Source organism: Aythya marila, assembly GCF_965140915.1.
Source record: "Aythya marila genome assembly, chromosome: 1".
Taxonomy (NCBI): Eukaryota; Metazoa; Chordata; class Aves; order Anseriformes; family Anatidae; genus Aythya; species Aythya marila.
In genome coordinates, this window is record NC_139042.1 from 132,849,570 (window position 1) to 132,870,621 (window position 21,052).

Genomic DNA, 21,052 nt, shown 5'->3' on the forward strand with positions numbered 1-21,052 from the left:
CTTTAATTATCACAGAAGTTCCATGGACAAAGAGATTATCTTTTAATTTCCTTCCCAAGATCTAAGTATCTGACAAGATACACATACAGAACTTTCTAGAACTGGAAAATCTAACCAGAGGGCTTACTTGCAGTTTACTATTTAATTTATATATATATAAATTTATATATATATATAAATTTATATATATATATAATCCTTAAAAAAAAATAACCTCATGTCTAACACTGGGAATCTATCTGCTGTTAAGAAGTCAATGCTCATTGGTAAAGTAGCTTCCTTCCTAAACTGCTGAAGGACAGTTTTTAAACTACTGTAGAACAGTTTTTAAAACAGAAAGGTGTGGTTTTGTCACACCGCTGGCATCATCTCAGATTTCATAGTCATTCCATATTGACAATACAAATATGTCACTGTAAGTAAACAGAAAAGATGCACTGAGAAATGGGATGACTTTCTGAGTAATGAAGGCTAATATATTAAAAGTAATATGTTTGGAAAATTACAATTGAGGAAATTGAATAGGATGCCTTGTAAACCTTTTTACTGAAATTAGAGTATGTCATTAATAAAATGTGTAAAATTAAAAATACAGAAATTTCTTAAATGAGTCGCTTTTGGAGATGTCTTTAGGAATTGTTATTTTGACAATGTTAATTGTTGCCTCTTTCTTTTTTGATAAATGGATTATGCAGAATTAATTCCTTCACTATGTAGATTTAATCCACAACACAGGACCACTCTGTCAGAATTTTAAAGTATTTTGAGCTCTCTAATGAATAGTTACAATAAATAAATAAATAAATAAATAAATAGCTATACTCAATTTATTAGTTTGAAATTTGAAATTATAAATCCATCACTATCTGTATCTACAGTTTCTTGCACTTGACCAAATCCTACTGTAAGAATGCCCGGAGAAAATCTTTATATGCTATTTTTGAAGAGAGGGCTTTATCATAATATTCCAAAATATTAAATAACTCCTCTTCACTTAGGTTGATTTTGTACTCATGAAGAACCTACAAAAGACAGAAACAACTTTAAAATTTATTCCAGCACTTTGGATGATGATGAAGTAAAAACATTAGTTTTTCTTGTTAAAATTTCTTTACAAAATAACTTTGTGATTCAGCTCCACTTTATCTTAGGTTTCTGAGAATATTAGAAAATCAAATCCTCTTTATTATCTCCTGTTCTTCCCATGTCAGTAATGACTCCATAGAATACATTTCTGAAAAACTGCACACACATGGGGTTCTGTCTTCTATCCCAAATAGCACTTGCCTTAGGGGGAGATTTGGGAAATGGGTAGCATCAATGTGTGTAGAAGCTGATTTACAAGAAATGCATGTTTAGAAGGCTTTCAGTACTATCAGGAGATAGGATGAAGAGGTGGAATATCTTCCTTTCTATCCTCCTTGGATGATCTGTAGTCTTTACATCCAGACAAACAGAAGGAGTAACGCAGTCACTCAAACTGTGCAAATCCCAAAGCAAGTAATAACGCTCATGCAGTACTCAGTGTTTTTAATTTTCACAGGACAAATGCTTGGCCTATAGGCATACTTTCTGAACACTTCACTGAGAACCCAATTTGAACAGGATGCATCTGGTTCACCTAATGCTAAAAATTTCACAAAGTGCCTTTTACAGTACTTCAGCTGTTTATACAATAATAATGTCCCATATATTATATGGGGCATTTTATGTTATTATTATATAATAATGGGGCATTTTAATATAATTATTATATAATAGTAATAACCCAGTAATGCCCCAACATGAAAGAAAATAATTGACTGATTTCTGAGGATCCCTTCTGGTTTCAGATGAACTTGGGAATTTGAGCCCTGCAAGTGACCAGTAACATCATTAATCTTTGTGGGCCATGCCAGTTATCATTAGTTTTCATTAGTTTTCTGGAAAATTCAGATTATTCTACATCTTTCCGCCCTAACAACTCAACATCTGAAATCACTAATAGCCCTGTGCAAACAGTACAGCAATAAACAGCGGAATTACTGAAGTTAGTAGAGAGCTAATTTCTCCGTTTCAGTAAATTAAGTTACCTAGGAGACAAAGGGATCTATACCTCCACAGATCACTTTCTATCTTGTTAAATGGTCGATTAACACCTTTGCAGTAGTATTCTGGAATTGGGGATGGCTTCTTGATCTAAATCCATGAGGCGCTAGATTTTATTCAACTTCTTATTTATTTTTGCTTAGCTTAGGTCATGTTAGGGAAGCTTGATTTGAAAGCTGTTGACATAGTTTTAACTAGGAAACATAACCATCACGTGTCCTAGAGGAGTATGACAAATTAAAATCAAATGTAACAGGCCTGATCTTCGCTCCCTCTCCCCTAAGTTTTGTCTGCTGAGGCAGTACCCAGGCAGGCAGAAAGCTGCAATGACAGCCAGGGAGCCTCAGGCACAAAGATGATACAGCCACACTGATACTTGTTGTCCCCTGGCCCTCATGCAGGGGCAGCAGGGTTTCAGCTATGTGGCAGTGCCAGAAGATATCATGTTCCCAGTAATACTAAATAAGTTAAGGTTTAAAAGAGCCATTCTGTGACTGGTATGATCTAAAGGGTTTTAGACTGGTTCTTAGAAATGCTAGGCAGCAAGCTGGCTTCCTGCAGCTGCAGGGAAAAGGGAGCTTCAGAAGCACACCCCATGACTGCTTTTTGCATTTAGGCATTTGCTTACTGTGACTGAGCATCCCATCTACCAGTTTATCAGTTCTTCAAAGCAGTAGTGATAGGAAGGGGTGTCCCATGCATGTCCCCATGCAGCATTAAATGGGTTTAGAGACACACTGTATTATTTTCTTGCAATTGAGTAGCATATATTCAGAACGCCTCTAGAACAGATAGTGATTATTATTCCTAGTAAAAACAATGTCAAATATTTTTAAATTAATTAAGGATTAAGTTTAAAGATTAAGCTAAGCAAAAGTCAAACTCTCTGTGAGCTACATGAAGAAGCAACTCCTGATTCCAGACTCTATATATCTAGAATACACAGGTGTATATTTGCTATTTGAGGGGATACAAGGTACCAAAATATTTGTAGAGGATATGGATCCCTCACCTGGTACAAAATTATGCTGCACACAGAAAAGCAAAGAGAGAAACCAGTACAAGGGACTCTCAGATGGGGAGTACTTAGGCCCATTCCACATTCACCAGTTGAAGGGCAACAGGATCCTGCAGCTGCAGCAGTGACTACAGGGAGACCTACCATAAGGAGCTCATTCAATGCACCCAACACTTCAGTTCCCTTACCATGCATTTGTGAAAACTATGTATTTAAAGTTTGTATAGGGACTAGGATTTTCTCTATTTTATGTATGCTGTTATAGCAGGATCCCAACAAGATCCCAGACCTCCAGAAAGTATAACCATGTGGAGAACGATTACCATGAGCAAAGGTCAGAGCAAAGGCTATAGAGAAGCTAGGATGAGTTTATATATCCTAGTTCAGGACCATTCTTCAGAAAAATCTGTCAGGAAGCTCAGATTAAACTACCGTAATTTTTTTGACTATTTCCTGCTAAATGCAACTTACTTGTCTGAAATCTGCAATATTTAACAGTCCAGTACGACTTTCATCATAGGATTTAAAAGTTCGCTTCATTGGTCTCCAGCAGTGCAAGATCTGGGGCTGAATTCTCATAATTGCACTGCAAAATGACATGGTTTGTGGTCCAGGACTCATCTAACAAAGTTGGGTGAGAAATATGATCATTTACTAACATCATGGACACAACTGGGCACAACTATAACACAGAATGAAAAGGTACTGGAAAGTAACACTGACTTAACCGGCAACTGCTTGTCAAGTAGTTGTTTACATATTATTGCAAGATACTGTTTACACAAGATAATTTTAACCTATAGTATTTTAATATTCTTGGAAAGCGCAGATGGTATATTTACTTAATCACTGTCAACGCCCTAACTTTTTATTATTTGAAACTGATTCTGAAGTCAGTGTTACTTCTCAGATCTCAGTGTTTTTACATGTATTGTGCTTGTCCTTGTTTCAACTCCCTTTTTCAGTAATTTTTAATTGCCTGCAGTGTTCATTTTTCAGTGTTTTTTTTTCCTTTTTTTTCTTTTTTTTCTTTTTTTTTTTTCTTCTGTAAAATGTCTGAATTCATAATCCAACTATGGGAGCAGTATGGTATTTAAGAAAAACAATTCCCCATGTACATTTTCCTCAGTACCTAAAACACCTTGTAATCAGTTTTTTAACACCTCTGTAGTTCAACAGCTGGAAGATAGTGTTAATTTTACTTGGGAAATGGTGTCTTTTGTTGTTTTAGCCTGGCTAAACTCCTTATGTTGTTGTACCCTGAACACATGTGAACTGCAGAATTACTCCTTATGGTGAAATTCATTCCATTTGTACAAAGCATTAATACTCCAGTATTACCACGAGTAAGTGCTGACTTTGAGAAAAGTCAGCAAGCCTCAAGCCACCTTCGGGATCTGGATGTGCTCTATTACCCTTTTATTTTCCTTCAGGTCCTGCTCAACTTCTTCCCAATGCCCTGCTGGTATTATTATTTTAATTGAGTAAGCCAATTATGCCATATTTGTGCCAGTTGCACGTGAGCTAGTGTTCTGACAAATGTCTCATTGTGAAGGAAATGTACAGTGGACTTTATACAACTGCTTTAAGGACACGGGCACCATGCTGCACCTATATGTGTTTTAAGAGGCCTAGTGGTCGGCTGCACCATTGTTCTGTACTCTTGGTGTATTCCTCCTTCAGAATATATAGCTGAGGAATGTTTGGATACATTAATAATGCGATTTCCAACCCAAAATACTGTGCACCCTTGTGGGTTGAAGGGAGGGAAAGAGCTCTTTACAGTGAATGCAGCTTGGGTTATTTTCATAGCTCAGAGCCTGGATGAAGCCCTAGGACATTGATTCTCTCAAGCTTTTGAGAAAGCAACAAAAATAAAATAAAAAAGATTTTATTTGTTGTTTGTTTGTTTGTTTGTTTTTAATTATTATTATTATTCCTTTTGATATTTATCTGTATAGTTATTAGGTGGAATGGGGTGAACAATCTATGAGGAAATTTCATTTTAAATATTACATTATATAATGATTCTCAGAACATGGGCTGGGACCTTCATTATATTTTCTAAACAGAATAAATAAAATAAAAAGGATTCAGGACAACTACATACAGACTTAAAAATGACTGCTTTATCCACTCCAGAATACTGGGATAGAATTTTACTGCATCAGATTTGTATATAAAGGAAACCTTATGTAAGATAATGAGGTTCTTTGATGCAAAACTTACTAGTTTTACCTTACTCTCCCTACTGGTAGTGAATTCTTGATAATTCCTAATGATACTTTGGTAGCATACCTTGGTAGCAATCTGCTTGTTCCACATCTGAAAACTATTCAGTAATGTAATTTCTCTACAAAATGCTGCTACTAACCATATCTAAACTAATTAGGCACAGTAACAAACAGCCTAAAAATGTAGCAGGCTTGCTGAATGAGCAGATTTGGAATTTGGCACTGTTCCTACTACAAGACTTGGTTGTGACGCTATTACTGATGACTTCCTTTCTGGGCCACTACAGCCAGTATTCTACATTTCTTCCAATCTTTTCTACCTTTGAGTGGTACTATGGGCAAAGGGGAACAGCCTGTGGGTAACCGTCATTCATTGCAGCTTGGGGAATTGCTATGTGTGACAGGGAGAGCTGCAAGGGCACAATGTGGCTGATCAGCCCTGGCTACAAGACGTTCTCAGTGACCATTAACAGCAGTGCAAGTGAGATCTTCCTCTGGACTTGTCTTACAGGTCTGGGCATGGGGCAGGGGCACAGCCCCAGTCAGTCTGGAGCTACAGTCAGTAGCTCCAGACTGGGCCCTCCTGACACACATTCACTGCACTTTTTATTTCTAACTTGATTTTTATTTAGTTCAGCAAAAGCTCTTAAATGTTTTCCACTAGTAATTATTATCCACATTTTAGCAAATGTAACCAATTTACCATAAAACTTGGGTACAAGGGAGCACAGGGAGTTAAATCTTCCAGCTGAAGGAGATACCAAATAACAATTAATATAAGAGGATTAAATAAGAGAATGCTAGAATACTATGTCACTACAGAAGAAATTGAAAAAAAAAAAAAAAGTAATTTTGATTTTTATATGCTTTGTGTGTACCGGTTTTTGAGGCTTCTGTATAATCACCCTTTGTAGCAGTGAGCTTTTCTGTGGTTTTAACAACAAGATACAACTCTGAAGGAAGTCATGGTATGCAAATTTTCCATTTTTCTTGAAATCATATTTTGTTGTTATTTGGTTAATTTCCTCTTTACTTAAACCCCAGTGGAACTTCTCTGCTATATCTGAAATAATATAGAAATGCAGAAAGAATATTAATTTTGTCATTCATAAAAATAGACAGTCATTGTACTGTACACGTTTTAGCAGGAATAATGTCGACAAGCTCAGTTTCAGTGACTGCTGCATAAATGTATTATGCAGCTATTGCTAGATGCAGGTATATACATATGCCTAAACTTATAGGGGTGGCAGTTCACATTTAACAGGGCTTCAGGGGACTGATAGCACGGTACTTTGATTTTAAATGCACAAGAAATATGCCTTGGTGCTAACTGTAATAAACGTTCTGATAAGCTAACATGTTCTTATACTGAGGAGTTTATATCTAATTACACAGGTGCGCATTGTCTTATCACACATGCAAATGTCCTAAGAAAAGCACTGGGAATTCTGTGTAGAAGAGAACACAACAGAAGAGCAGTATAGCTCATCTTGTCTAAGAGTAAAATCCAAGGTCCTTTGAAATCAGCAGGCATTCACCCATCAAGACCAGAGCAGCCAGAAGCACATACAAGATCACAAGTAAAAGATTGATGAAGCTATTCAGTTATCACTAGGCATGCTAAGGGTGGTATACTGGGAAGGTGATGAGATAGCTTGTATACAAACCAAAAGTATCAACAAGCATAGCCATGTTCTCTTTTTCTAAACAGTAAATAATTCTGAAGAGGAACATGAACTTTTTGCATCCAAGTGTACAGTAAGCTGTTCTGCTCTGCAGTAACAGGGTGGTACCTGGAGCAATCACACAGTGGATGCCAGCTGACTAAAGACTAAATGTTCCAATGGCCAGGACATCAGAAGGAAAACAGAACACATCAGAGAATGGATAGAGCACTTTTCAGATGGTAACAAACCTAGGAAGTCTGACACTGGGATTTCTCCTAGCTTGCCGACATCCTTCTCTTTGCACAGTTTAATTATGCTTCTCCAGGAACGTTGGATATCCTTTCTTATCTTATTTTCTATTGTTTCACAATTAAGGACAGGTGTAGAACATGCCGTTGCTGTCTGAGGATGGCTGGACGCTGGTGTCTAAAAGCAAGAGATAATGGTATTATTTTCATCCAAGTTTTACTGGTTGTGTAGACAAAATACCAGATGACAAATCCAGTTTCTGGCTTTCCAGACTTGAAACTAACGTATCACCCAAACCATTTTTAAGTCTGTTTTGAATTGTGTCAGCATGTTAGAAAATTCTTAGTGTCAGAATGACGCTATTCATTTAATGGGCCTTGACCACTTTTTTTTTTTTTTAGTCATTATTTTATTTACTTTACTTGTGAATCTTTAATAATTTCTCCAAACAGTTTTTTATTAAAGAACAGATACTGTGTTTAAAAAAGACATGTAATACCACCTTAGAATAAACAAATCAATGCAAAGTCACTGAATAATGCAGTAACAGTACTTTGATTTGTTAGTAGAAGAGTCAGTTCTTCAGTGCTCGTGTGCAGAGCCACAGAAAGAATAATGTGAGAGGATCGAATTGTTTGCTGTCTTTTTGACTGCTGCCTCAGGAGTACTGTGGGTGAGCTGGAAGTAAAGCCCCAGCCTACTTCTTTATTATGGTTGCACAAGCCATAGTTATGCTTCTAGGTCCAACAAATAATCTCATATTTAGTGAGACTTCCCAGTGCTCCCTCAGGGGTTTCTCTACTGCATACTGGCTGAGGACTCGAGCACATTTCCATGCAGCAAATGCTGCAGGGATGAATGCTGATGGATGAACATCAGGCTGGCTGGGGTCTTCCCAACCACCGTGAGTTCTGGGAGACTTACATTCCCTTCCTGTTGTCTTGCACCATCCGATCTAGCATTCACAGACAGCAAGGGGAAATTTTCCAGTGCTTTCTCTGAGAACTGAATCAAAGCATGAAGGACACACACAGCTAATTGTCTGGGCTTTTCAAGAAAGAACCTACAGTTATTGCAATAATTGAGCTAGCAATGGGCCAGTGTTTAGATTTACCAGCTGTGACAAGTTGTTTGCATCTTTAATTTAATCAATCTGTTATTTCTTTTTCAGTAGCTAAACATCTCCATGTAGATCTAGTTAGAAAATCCAAGCATGTTCCAGGCACTGAATAATTCTAAATATTTTATTTTTCTTCTGTAGGCTTGATTATAACCAAAGAACATGGAATAGGTGCATGTAGATCCACAAAGGGGGATACTGAATATTTCTGCCAGTATTTATTTCCAACCTGTCTGTCAGTCCTGTCACTAGCATAAGAGGCCAGAATGGCAGCTGGGGGGGGGGGTTATTATTGACATTAAGCATATTGACATTATTGACACTAAGCATAGATAGGAATGCCAAAGCAAAACTACTGCCTTCCTAATCCACTTCTCTTACCTCTCTTTGAGGTCTTATGATTAAGTCTACCAGTAAGACTAACACAGCTGTAACAGCTGTAATTTGGCATCCACCAAAAAGCAGAACAAGACCAGCAGAATGTAAACACCAGGTAGAAAACTGTAACTTCCAATCCTGCCTAGCCTTCTCAGATGACCATCTACATTTTTTATGTTGCATTTTCAGCTATTGAGCCTTTGTTTACTTGGTTCTGAGAAATGTGATTGTGCTTAAGAATAGAAATTTTATTTGCCATACAGCTCTGATGGATGTGCTGAAGGTAACAGCAGGGAATATTACTGGTATAAATTGATATATATGAGTTGACTTCAGTGGAGTTACAATTTAACCCAATTTTTGTCATTGTAAAGCAAATATTTTACAAATAACTTCATTTGCTTATTAGCAGATTTTCATGCCTGATTTCCTTGGAAATCAATAGAAACACCTTCACTGAGTCCCACAGGTATTATTTTCAGCCTATGCCCAGAGGAAAAAAATAAAAAGAAAATTCATAAAACAACCACACTTACACTCTTTTGCCCTACTAGGGGAGAGAATGTATTGGGACACTCAGGCTGAGAAGACACTTGTGCTTCCTGCATGGCACGGGTAGCTGGCTTGGTAGAAGTTGCAAGACTAGGAACGCTGAGAGTGCTTGATGGCATTGTTACGAGTTCTGAGCTGAACTTTCTCAAAAAGTCCTGATATTTCAGCCATCCACCAGCAACAACATCGACTGTGTTCCAAAGATTTTCAAACTAATGAAGAAGCAAAAGATGACTTTTGCAAATGTTAGTTTTACAACAGCATCCCCTAAGGTACTAACAATGTGACAAAATGTATTGAAAAAAAAGGAAGAAGATGACTTACAATAGAAGGAATCCTAGGGTTCATCTTATTAAAAAAAATATAAAAAAAATCATAGCTTCTCTGCAGAAGCCTGTACAAAGCTGGGAAAACAATGAAAAAGGGACTTCTGCAGGACATTTTTAATTGAATTGAGCCCTTATTGTGCTGGTTATACTATAAACGCTGTGATTAGACACAGTGATTGAGGTGCTGTATAGAAGAATAACATTTTATCGTGAAATCTAAATACATGCTGCATGTGTGTCCTGGCTATGTACCATTAAGGAGAATTTTTCATGCTATTGGGTACACACAAGTTCTACAGCCACCTCAGTAAGCCATTAAGGTTCCTCAATTATTGTACTTGCATCACCAAATTATTTCACCCCAAGGGCAAAAAATGAATCAGCATGAAAGAACACAGCAGAAAATCTTTACAGCCTTTTGAATCACATAAAGTTATGAGATACTGCCAGGAACCATACCTCTACAATACTGACAGCCTGTGAAAGTCCTCGGGGCAGCTGCTGATGCCCTTGTTTCTGCTGCCTGAAAGGATCCGTGGAGGTCTGATGGCTGCTTGGCACAAGGCAGGGCAGGTATCCCACTCTCTGTATGGCAAGGATGAGGTTGGGCTGTTTTTCACTGAACAGCTCTTTATTCCACAAGTATCTGTACTGAATTTAATGGGACTACTCATGATATAAGCTACTAATCAAAGCAGGGATTATCACAGTCTGCCCTTAAATGAGCTGCACTCATTTTGCAAGTGTTTCAAGAGCCATCAGTATGCTTTTTTTAGGGCCTTCGTTGTTGATTTTTAATATAAATCTGTTTGGGAACCTCAGATTGCTTTTGATTTGATCTTTTTCAGCAGAGACTTAAACCCTAAAGGAAACTAGTCACCTCTTTGATGCATGTGCCAAGTTGCAGTCAAACTTCAAAGGGCAAAGGATACATTTGGAATTTCCTTTCAACTTTCCCCCATTGGCCTGGCTGCTACCACATTATGAATTATAAACAATTTTATTTTGCACTTGTGATTACACTTCACACTTCATGTGAGGATCTCAAAGTGTATTACAAACTTCAATTAAATCGAACAATACCCCAATAAACTGGGTTAAATATAGTTAGAAACTTTCAACAGGCAACAAAATGTAGCCATTTTGAGGACTGCAAATAGTTCAGGCAAGTCAAGGTAGTTCAAGCAGAGGAGGAAAGTGCCTGTAATAAAAATGGGGGTGTCACTCAGGAAGATATTAATCAACACCTCGTTTGCCATTTGTTTACACCTTTTATGAGAAAGGCCACACTATCAGAAATTCAGAAGACCAAGAAGCCGAATTTCAGGAGGAATGTCTTCATCCATTCCTTGATATGGATTCCAAACAGGTCTTGCTAATAGCAAACAGTAGTAAGTGGCCATCATTCAGAAGAGGATAAAGATGGCATTTTTTGTGAAGTCATCCAGACTATGACTATTGGTAACACTTTTGTAACAACTCTGAGCAGCGACAACACCTTGAACAGCAGGGGTCTGGTTTAGCAGTGGCAAATCCTGTACCCAGATTGGAAGGCTCTCCTGGAGCCTCTTCGTATAGATATACATAGGCGTATCTTTGAGAGACCTGTCAAAATCAAAATATCTGGAGATATAGGGCTTGAGTCTCACTCGCACAGAGGCTGCTGCTTACATAAATGAGGCTCCTCAGGACTGCTTCTCGTTGCTATTATAGATGACAGTTTCTATCAGGATTTTTTTTTCTTTACTTCTCTGAGGTTCTTTTAAGCATAAAATAACTCCTGTGTCATTTCCGTTCTTCTTGAGCATAAAGTAGACAGAATCTAGTCTGGACAACTTTTCAGCTGGAGATGCCTGCCATCCTGCTTCTAAAAAGGAAAAAACAAGAGATTTTTCACAACTCAGTACTATGTGTGCCTGCCTGCCTTAGAATCAAAGAATATTCAGAGTTGGAAGGGACCCACAAGGATCAGCGAATCCAACTCCTGGCAGCACACTGGTCTACCCAAAAATTCAGACCATGTGACTAAGTGCACAATCCAAATGTTTCTTAAACTCTGACAGGCTTGGTGCAGTGACTGGGGAGCCTGTTCCAGTGCGTGACAACCCTCTCAGTGAAGAACCTCTTCCTGATGTTCAGCCTGAACTTCCCCTGTCACAGCTTGATGCCATTCCCACGGGTCCTATCGCTGGTCACTAAAGAGAATGGTCATATCGCTGATCACTAGAGAATAGATTGGTGCCTGTCCCTCCACTCCCCCTTGTGAGGAAGCTGTAGACCGTGAAGAGGTCTCCCTTCAGCTTCCTCTTTTCCAGGCTGAACAAGTCAAGTGACCTCAGTCATTCCTCATATGTCTTCCCCTCTAGGCCCTTCACCACCTTTGTAGCCCTCCTCTGGAAACTCTCCAACAGTTTCATGTCCTTTTTGTACCGTGGTGCCCAGAACTGGACACAGTACTCAAGGTGAGGCCACACCAGTGCAGAGTGGAGCAGGACAATAACTTCCCTCGACTGACTAGCAATGCTTGATGTACCCCAGGATACAGTTGGCCCTTCTGGCTGCCAGGGCATACTGCTGGTTCATATTCAGCTTGATATCAACCACAACCCCCAGATCCCTCTCTGCAGGGCTGCTCTCCAGCATCTCATCACCCAGTCTGTATGTATAGCAAGGGTTGCCCAGTCACAGGTGCAGGACCTGGCAATTGCTCTCATTAAACTTCATGTGGTTGGTGATCGCCCAGCTCTCCAGTAGGTCCAGATCTCTCTGCAAGGCCTTTCCACCCTCAACAAGAGTCAACTCCTCCAAGTTTAGTGTCATCAGCAAATTTGCTCAAAACACCTTCTAGTCCTACATCCAGAGGTTAGCCATGAAAAAAACCTGGATCTTCCACTCAGTGGTTCACAGGGATAAGGAAACAGCATCACCAAATTTCCACTTCTGCTTTCATCTGGTGTGGAGGCTCCAGATTTAAGAAGACCTGGTAGTTGCTCTTGGTACCTCGCCAGCAATATGATGACCAGGAATAGAGCACAGGCCATTTGTTCTATAATTTTCAAGGGGGAAGCAGAAAATACTTTGATTTTTTCAGTGCTTTCATTTGCTACTATACATATGTATAGCAGTGCCCAATAATATGGCAGACCCTCTACTGTAATTACAAGCAGACCCCACTCCTGTCTGCAATTTGTAGTCAAAAGTGCTGGTGGGAAATACTGGGCCAAAAAATCAGAGGATATATATGTGCAATGAACAAAGTACCAAAATAATTTTCAGGATCTAGACAAGCATAAGAGTTCTGTGTCTCGTCTTTCAGTTTCCAAAATAATATTGATGCAGTCACGGACATGAAGGTTGGAGTGCTGTTAAGTAAAATACTAAACTTTGTAATCAAGGTTACCTCTGGTTTGATTATTCACCTAGTTTGGGACTAGGAAAAATCACAGTGACACATCATTAGCAAAGATAAAAAATTGCATCTTTTTACTTTAAATCCAGCAGAAACATAATCTTAGGAAAGATGGGAACCTCAGCTTCCACTGAGATTAACACGGGTCTAACCAGGTGCTTCGTAGAGACAGATTCATATCATGACGTTCATCACTCGAGCTAAGTTCAAGGTTACATAAATTCTGCTAGCGCTTATCTGGGGGAATCTTTAATCCAGAAAAGTAGCTGAGAGGTGACTGGGAAACATCAAATGCTTGCCCTTTTCTTTGTCCAATGAGGGCAGGACAAAATAGCTACTGAGGAAAAGGAATTTGCATTAAATCCCCATGAAAGTACTTTCTACTCCATGTTGACAATGTGCCTCCCTACTCCTCACCCCCATCGACCCTAGAAGTGAATTAACTCAAAATTGAAAAAATAAACTTTTAAAATAGTGAATACACAGATGAAGAGCTAAGAAAAGAGAGCTACTGCAGTTTAAATTCACAACAGTATTAGCAATAGCATCTCCGTGACTTTGCTTTAGAAAGCCTGTGGTTATTATCGTTCACAGCTATACTCAGAGGTAAGGAAAAAATGATATCCCACAAATGTAGCAACAAATGTTCATGGAGTGAGTCTCAAAACATTTTCATTTCTTCCAACTTGTTAAACAAATTCTTGCCTATTCAGAACAATCTGTAAACACGTCTATAGCCACAGTCAATTTACCTGCTGTACGCTTAAACTAAGAATAAAAAATAAAAGAGTTTTCTTACTTGTTCTTCAGTCAGCTGTTGAAAATATCAGTTACAAATATCCCAGAACTCCTCTTTTGATATCGTGTGTTATCTTTTGAAGAGTCAATATCTTTAAATTCTTGTGCAATCCTGTCTAAGCAAGCAGTTGCTACTTCTGATATCTGCAAGAGTTTGCCTCTCTTTGACAGCTCCCAAGAAGATTTAGGCAGAAAGAATTTTTGCCCTTCCTCAGTCTAGACAAAATATACACACAGAATTAGTAATGCATCCACTGAATAAATTATAAATCACGGTATGGCATTCAGCCAGCCGAAGAGGGAAAAGTCCACAGAGAAGGCAGTATTAGAGATCCTGTAGGCAGTAAAACCTGCTTCCAGGAATTCTGGCTTATACCACAAAAGAGAAAAGGGGTTATGTACATAGTTAAGGGGAAAAATAGACTCTATAATCATGATCCAACTGGTGACAGGCCAACAAAAATCACAGAATTCCAAGACTGACCTACACATTTACAAGGGTCTAAAAAATTGGGTGATCTTACAAAGAGGGCTATTCTGTTAATACAGAAAAAGAGAAGTAAATGCTAACTAGTCCAAATATCCCAAATACGTTCTTCTCATCTGAATAGTCTTTAGCATAGAGTGGAAATCTATTTGATTTAAAAGACATTTAAGTCCTGAATTGAAAGAGACGGCAATTATTTCCCTTCCATTTCTAAGTCCCAGGTATATTCACTGTGGCACTTTCAAATCTGGTCACCCACAGTAGGAATACAGCAGCTAAATATTGCAGTTGAATATTGCAAAGGTAGAGAATGTGTCAAGGTAGAGCAGAAAAGGGGTTGGGAACATGTGTGTTAATGCTTGAACGAGGTGTGCACCAATCCTTTTTTCTGTGTATTGCTGTCAATTTAACACCAGTGTGTGGCTGTTAAAATCTACCACCAAAGCTTCCTCCTAACTAAACTCCCATTATGCATTCTGCAGGGTGAGAATTCACATTTTGAGTAAATGCAGTAGGAGGTCATGTGGCAAGCAGAGATAAAAGCTGCAAAAGTCAGTTGGAATACACTGCAGAGCAAAGAACTGCTGTGCTTTGGTACAGTCATACCTGAGAATACCGAAAGATTCATTGTGCATGCAAAAAGATACATTTCATAAAATTAAGTATCAGTGAAGCCTATATAGCATTTGCATTCTATCTCCAGCAAGCTCAGTTTTTAAAATGGAATCAAGTTTTACTTATAAAATTAGTCCCAGGAATGGCACAATAATAGTAATTAAAAAGCAGTACCAGAATTTTGGAAAGGCAACTACTTATTTTCAGGAACGGAAGCCAACTTTCCACCCACTGGCACTGTCTAAACTAAATATGTAAAATATCTTGAAAGGAAAGTTTTCACAAACAGAAGTAGTAGCCATCTTTACTATAGCTATGGTAAGAGGTAAAAACAACAACAACAACAAAAATAAATAAATCTGGTTTTGGTCCAAAGATGTTTCTTTACAACGTGTTAAATGTTACTACTATATTTTATACCTCCATGTTCAAGCATATAAGCATTGCCACCTTCCTGCTCCATGCAATATGAAATATCAAAAAAGAAACAGATGGCTTTTTGTCTTGAGCGCCTGATTCCTTATCATGTCTCACATGATCGCTATAACTGAATGGAAAAGAAAATATGTTTCTTACAGAACTGCAAGAAGTCTGCCTCTGATCAGAAGACTCCCCTGTTTTCAGATGCAAGTAACACTTTTTATTATTAACCATGCTTTACATAAAACATTTCTGCAGGATAGGTATTACAGCTGTATTACCAAGAGAAGAAACACAAGAAGTGGAATTATTCATGCAGACATGGAGCCAGGTCCTTGTTGTTGTCAGAAAATGAAGATTGCCAGACATGGTACAGTACCAGGCATACCTTCTGCCTGCAGGCCGGTCTAAGACTAGAAACCACGTCACCTCTGCTTTTAATTATTCTTATGAAGCCAAAGACTTAGAGAAAGAATTACTGCCCTGGAACCTTTTAAAGAAACATATATGGAAAGTGCAAGCTTTCATAATTTATTTAATTTCAAGAGCTTATTTATTTATTTATTTATTTATTTTTATTATTTCATAAGACCTAACACTCTTTGATCTTAAAATGGTAAGAAAGCTAATAAAAATAACTTGTTCTTCTTGTAAACCACAGATTGAAAACTAGAAAACCATTTATATCCAGTTATGGCCTTTCATTCATTATTATTATTTTCATTCATTATTATTATTATTAAGTAAATCAGAACATCCAGATAAATTACAGTTTCTCTGGCCTTGTCACAAGTCTGACCTTTCTCCCTTTCTGGGGAGGTTTAGACAGCAAAGGTCTTGGGAAACTGCTTGCACAAGAAGCCTCTTGTATCTTTACCTGAAAAAAAAGATGCAATTTTCCTCTTTGTATGTGAGAATGACCTTTGCCAGGAGTAATCATCCTTTTGACATTTACATAAGTTGTAGAGGTTTCTGTGCTTACCCTTGGGACCATCCTTTACCTTAACAACAAGTATCTTCAGGTTGTTTTCCATAAATTGTTCTTCCCTAAAGATGTATGGAAGCAGCAGAGTTAGTTGCCCGAGTGTGGTTTGGGGTGGAAAGTCATTTTGTTCTTGTGTTCAAACAACCATATATTGTTTGGCATATATTGCCACCAGACAGCCAGTTCTAGCTCTTAGAATCTGATTTAAAAGTTTCAGTATTACAGAGAGGCCTGTGTTTTACCACTGGTTTGTAAGTTATATCCTCATCTGGCAATGATCAGTTTAGCTCCATTAACCTGAGTGCTGATTTACACCTGCTGAGGATTTCATAGCTGGTGGGCAACAAGAGCTTGCAATAATAAATGTAATTATAAATAAAAGATGAATACTCCAGTAAGGGTCATTTTGTAAGGTAGCATTTTTGTTTTGACCAACTGTTTGCAACTGACATACTCAAGTTTTGAGGTCACATTTGCAGGATAAAACACTCTGTAGTGTTTAGCATTTGTAATGGCATATGATGATTTGACAAAATGATTTAACACAATGAATCAAAGACTACTCTTTTGTCAAACTTTGCCTTGTCCACAAAAATGCCACAGCCCTATACATGTAATTAAAATAACAGCTGTATTAAATACATATGAAACATTAAGCCTAGGTAGAACTGGATAGAGAAGCAGGAGCCATGGGGAGGACTCTCTGCTCTTCTGTCTCCCCAGAAGTGTCTAGTCCATCAGAACTACATCTGATGGTCTAATACTATGTTCTCAAAACGATTATTGCTCCTTTCTCCTTTTCCTTCTCTTCAAATAAATATAAAGTGAAGGCTTTCATCCCAAGGAAAATTTTGCCATTTTAAAATTTTGCTTTCTAGCCTTAAATAGGGGCAGAAGCACAACTGGGGGCAAGCTGGGTAGCAGGAATGGAATTTAAATTCCAAAAGATGCTGTTTTGAGAGGGGCAGAATAGATTATCTGGGATTTTGTTTCAAGAAATAAACTTTCTGAGCAGTTTTGGTTGTGGTATCTTGTAGGTATTTTTGTTAGACCTTTTTGTTCATTACTTTAAACAGAGAAGGAAAGGGAGGTACAGCGTTGGTGAGCATTGTCAATAGGAAGAGATCTCAAACAAGTAATCCTGGCACAGTGAGGTATGGCACATCGTAGTCACAGGGAGGGCAGTGCAAAGAAGAGCAGAAGCAATGAAGGGAAATTTCTGATCCAGTTTCACTATGCATTATTAGTAACTTGGGATTATATCATGGGACAAGGAAAGATTTGATATTTGTCAGCCTGAAGCAGATGTAATACTAACATGCACATATCCTAGAAGGGGTATTCTCTGGAGAATGGCTGTTCTACGCTAGGACAGAATTTGTGGAGCTGCTGACTAAGGGTAGGCATGTGATCAGCGGGCCTGGTCAGCCTGGTGCAGAAGGTCACGACTGCTGAGTCATCTGTCTGCGAGCAAGAGGGCCAGAGGTTCAGTAGATGAAGACTGATGAACAAACCTGTAAAACTCCCACCCACAAAACAGGGAAAAGCACCACATCTGTACAGCAGGTCTTCACATATTCCTGGTGCAATTGCACAGGAAGATCATAGCTGCAATTGAAATTCATCTTCCCATGACTGAACACAGTGCACAAGGGTTGGCTTAATAACACTGATGAATTTGTGAAGCACGAGTATGGAAAAATTGAGGAGAGGATGCCACTCCTCTGTTGCACGGTCTTTTTTGGTTAGTTTGTTTGTTTTTGAGCTCCAGAACTATATAGTTACAACAGATACAGTGTAGAGTTGCACTCAGTGCAAATCAGAGTTTTGGAGAGTCACAGCACAGTCACCCTCTGTTTGTGGAGCTGGTAAGCTGCATCAGTGCTGTCCCCTCTGTTGGTTTAGGAATAGTTTCCAAGAGCATGAGGAAGCCGCTTCATTTGCATTTTCCAGGTAAGGGTTGCAGCACTGCCACTGCTGAGAGCAATGTGATGTGAGACCAAGTGGCTTAGCTTTGTAGACTCTCCAGCAGCAACATGTCCAACACAGATAGAGACAGCAACAACAGACCCAATGCTTTTCATTAGGAAATAGTGGATACTAGTCCTGGGACCTGAAGGCACACTTATCACAGTGCCAGGCTTCAAGAAGAGATGCACATTTGCTATACCCTCCTAGGTATAATCCTCTCACGGGTACTGGTCCAAAGAGAAACAAGATCCTCTCTGGCAGGAAGAGCAACAAGCATGAATAAGTGAGCCTGCAGTTTTGCAGGCAAGTAGATATGATGTACCTAGCTGGAAACAAAATGTACTCAGCTAGAAAAGAAAGCACTTTGCAGCATGAGACCAACTGCAGAGAAACTCAACAGGAAGCTAAACACAAACAGAAATAGAGAACTTGGTGTGCAAACAGGAAGTTCAGGACAAAGCTAAATCAAATGCCTAGTTGGATTTTGAAATGTTTCATGATTTTTCCTGCAAAGAAGTTCTGGAAATCAGCCCAATATCCAAATTTCATCATTTTACATTACATCACCTTAAAAAAAAAAAATAAAAATGGCAGTTATGCCAAATATGGTTCTACTTACTCCCTTTGTCAGCTGAAAGACACACATGCCAGCAAATCCCTCATTAGCTCAATTCCTGCCCTTGAATGGGCACAAACAATGGTCTATCCCTTCTCTCCGTCATCTCTTCAACCTGACCTGCTCTCCTCCTTCTCGCTGCTGGTCTCGACAGCTAAAGGTTTATTAAGCTCACTGCAAATCACTCAGCAGCCTCCACAGCAGGAAGGCCAAACAACACAAAACAATTGATCGCAATCCTTCCTTTCCTCTTGTGTTACCCACTACAGTGTAGGTGTGCTGATTCTGTGTAAAACCTTGTCCTAGATCTGACCAGCACTCCCTCTACTATTGCTTTTAACACATTCTTTACTTTTTTTCCCGTTACACTACTGAAATTGCTCACAGTGGAGAAGGATGGTGAGTACACTTTCTTTTGGGGTAGGAGGTGTCTGATTCCCCCTGAGTAGCTTTCATTAGGCCAGACTGCATTAGCCACTTATTTTAATGCAGAAGAGCTCCACTCAGACCTTATTAATCATAAGTCTGGCAGGTCAGCCAAGAAAAGTTCATGATGCTTATTCCCAGCTCCAGAGTCTGGACTTTTACAAATGTCCTCAGAGAACCCACTGGTGCTTAACAGCATCCCCAAGACAAGGTCCTCTCTGTCTTCTTCCTCCTTTCTCAGCTCTTCTGCAGTTAGTTACCAATATCAGAGCTAAGTGACATAACCGCAGTTCTTCCTTACCTGAATATTAAGCTGCAATCACACTGCTTGAAGTATTTTATGTTTCTTTAGTTCTATTTTCATATAGCGTATCTCTACACCTCTACGGAGCTGTAATTCAGTGGGAATCCTGCTCATATAAATTAGATCAGATGTACAGATGCCATAGTGTGTATTCTAAAGAGTTAATCAGAATGTAAAGCTCATTAGCATATGTCAAAGACATCAAAAGATCCGTGTGATGAATACAACATTTAGAAATCATTTTTTCAACTTCCCTTATTCAGCTATTTCTTACGAAAAAAAAATAAATAAATAAAATCTGAACCTGTATGGCTTTTGGGTTTGTGAATATTTGCTTTTGTGGTTGTGGGTTATATTTATGAGGTGCTATGTGAGACAAAAATCATCCCAGGCTCGCACTTTACTAGTTCAGTAAATTTTCCATACTTCAATGATCAAGCTGCATACTTTACTCATTACTTTTTAATATACTTCAGTGATCAAATTGTATAGCATAATGATCAGTTTTCCTAACGTTCCTGAATGAGTTGCATACCTTATTAATTTACATACATACTTTACAGGCCAAAACTGTAGCATGTTTGGATGAAGTGAATAATTTAACTGCCTTCTCCCAGAACCTGCACAGAACCCCAGGAATACATGTGAGCCCAAGGTGGGATGAAATTGCATAGGCATGTGAGATTTGGGGTTGAACCCAAAAGGAAAACATGACATTTGAGAGCATCTGGAAGCTGAACCAGTACTGTGACCCTGGTTCATATTTGTTTTGTCTTTTCAAAAATGTCCCCTTGTAGATTAACTTGGGCTTTTAATGATGGATTTATCCCTTCTACCCCAACACAGCACAGAAAACAGTTCAAGGAGAATGCTCAATATAGAAAAAAAGCAGTACAGGTTCCAATCCTGTCATGAACCAAGTACCTCCTGAAAGATGGGGAGGTAGCTTATTTTTTGTTAAGTTGAGGTGGAAAGTACTCAGGATCTTGGAGTACTGCTAAAGATATTTCATGTTAAATGTACACTTGCAGAGCTTGAACCCAGGAGTGTGCAGCTTGTCAAGTTGTTATGGAAGCTTAGCGCCTCCTTGGAGGATGAGAAGACATCGCAGCTAAGCCTTCCCTAGCAAAAGTAGACACCTGTTCTAAAGTCTTAAAGCTTGCTGGTAGGTCAATATTACAGCAGTCAAAAACATTCTTAAAATAATTATACAGTTGTATTTCACACAATTTGTCTTTGGGCTGGTATGATTCAGTTGAAACTTACTGAAATTATATCAGCATACTAGCAGAATAAAGGGGAAATGCAGCGTTTTCTGACCTATAAAAAGTATTCCAATGTTTTACACTTGAGAACCATGTAATCTATTACATCTATTAAGAC

The 21,052-nt window shown here is 38.6% G+C and overlaps 1 protein-coding gene across 1 annotated transcript in view; it reads right to left on the bottom strand.

Annotated features, from left to right (window-relative positions):
* Positions 1-899: 899 nt before the first annotated feature.
* The window catches only part of EFCAB6 (EF-hand calcium binding domain 6), a gene marked incomplete at both ends in the record, with an annotated part of 128,582 nt that continues 108,429 nt past the window's right edge, over positions 900-21,052 (bottom strand). The window contains 8 exon segments of the mRNA XM_082751721.1: positions 900-1,022; positions 3,578-3,727; positions 6,219-6,403; positions 7,259-7,436; positions 9,294-9,521; positions 13,465-13,475; positions 13,882-13,912; positions 13,915-14,061. Of these exon segments, the coding sequence (XP_082607847.1) occupies positions 900-1,022; positions 3,578-3,727; positions 6,219-6,403; positions 7,259-7,436; positions 9,294-9,521; positions 13,465-13,475; positions 13,882-13,912; positions 13,915-14,061 (1,053 nt within the window).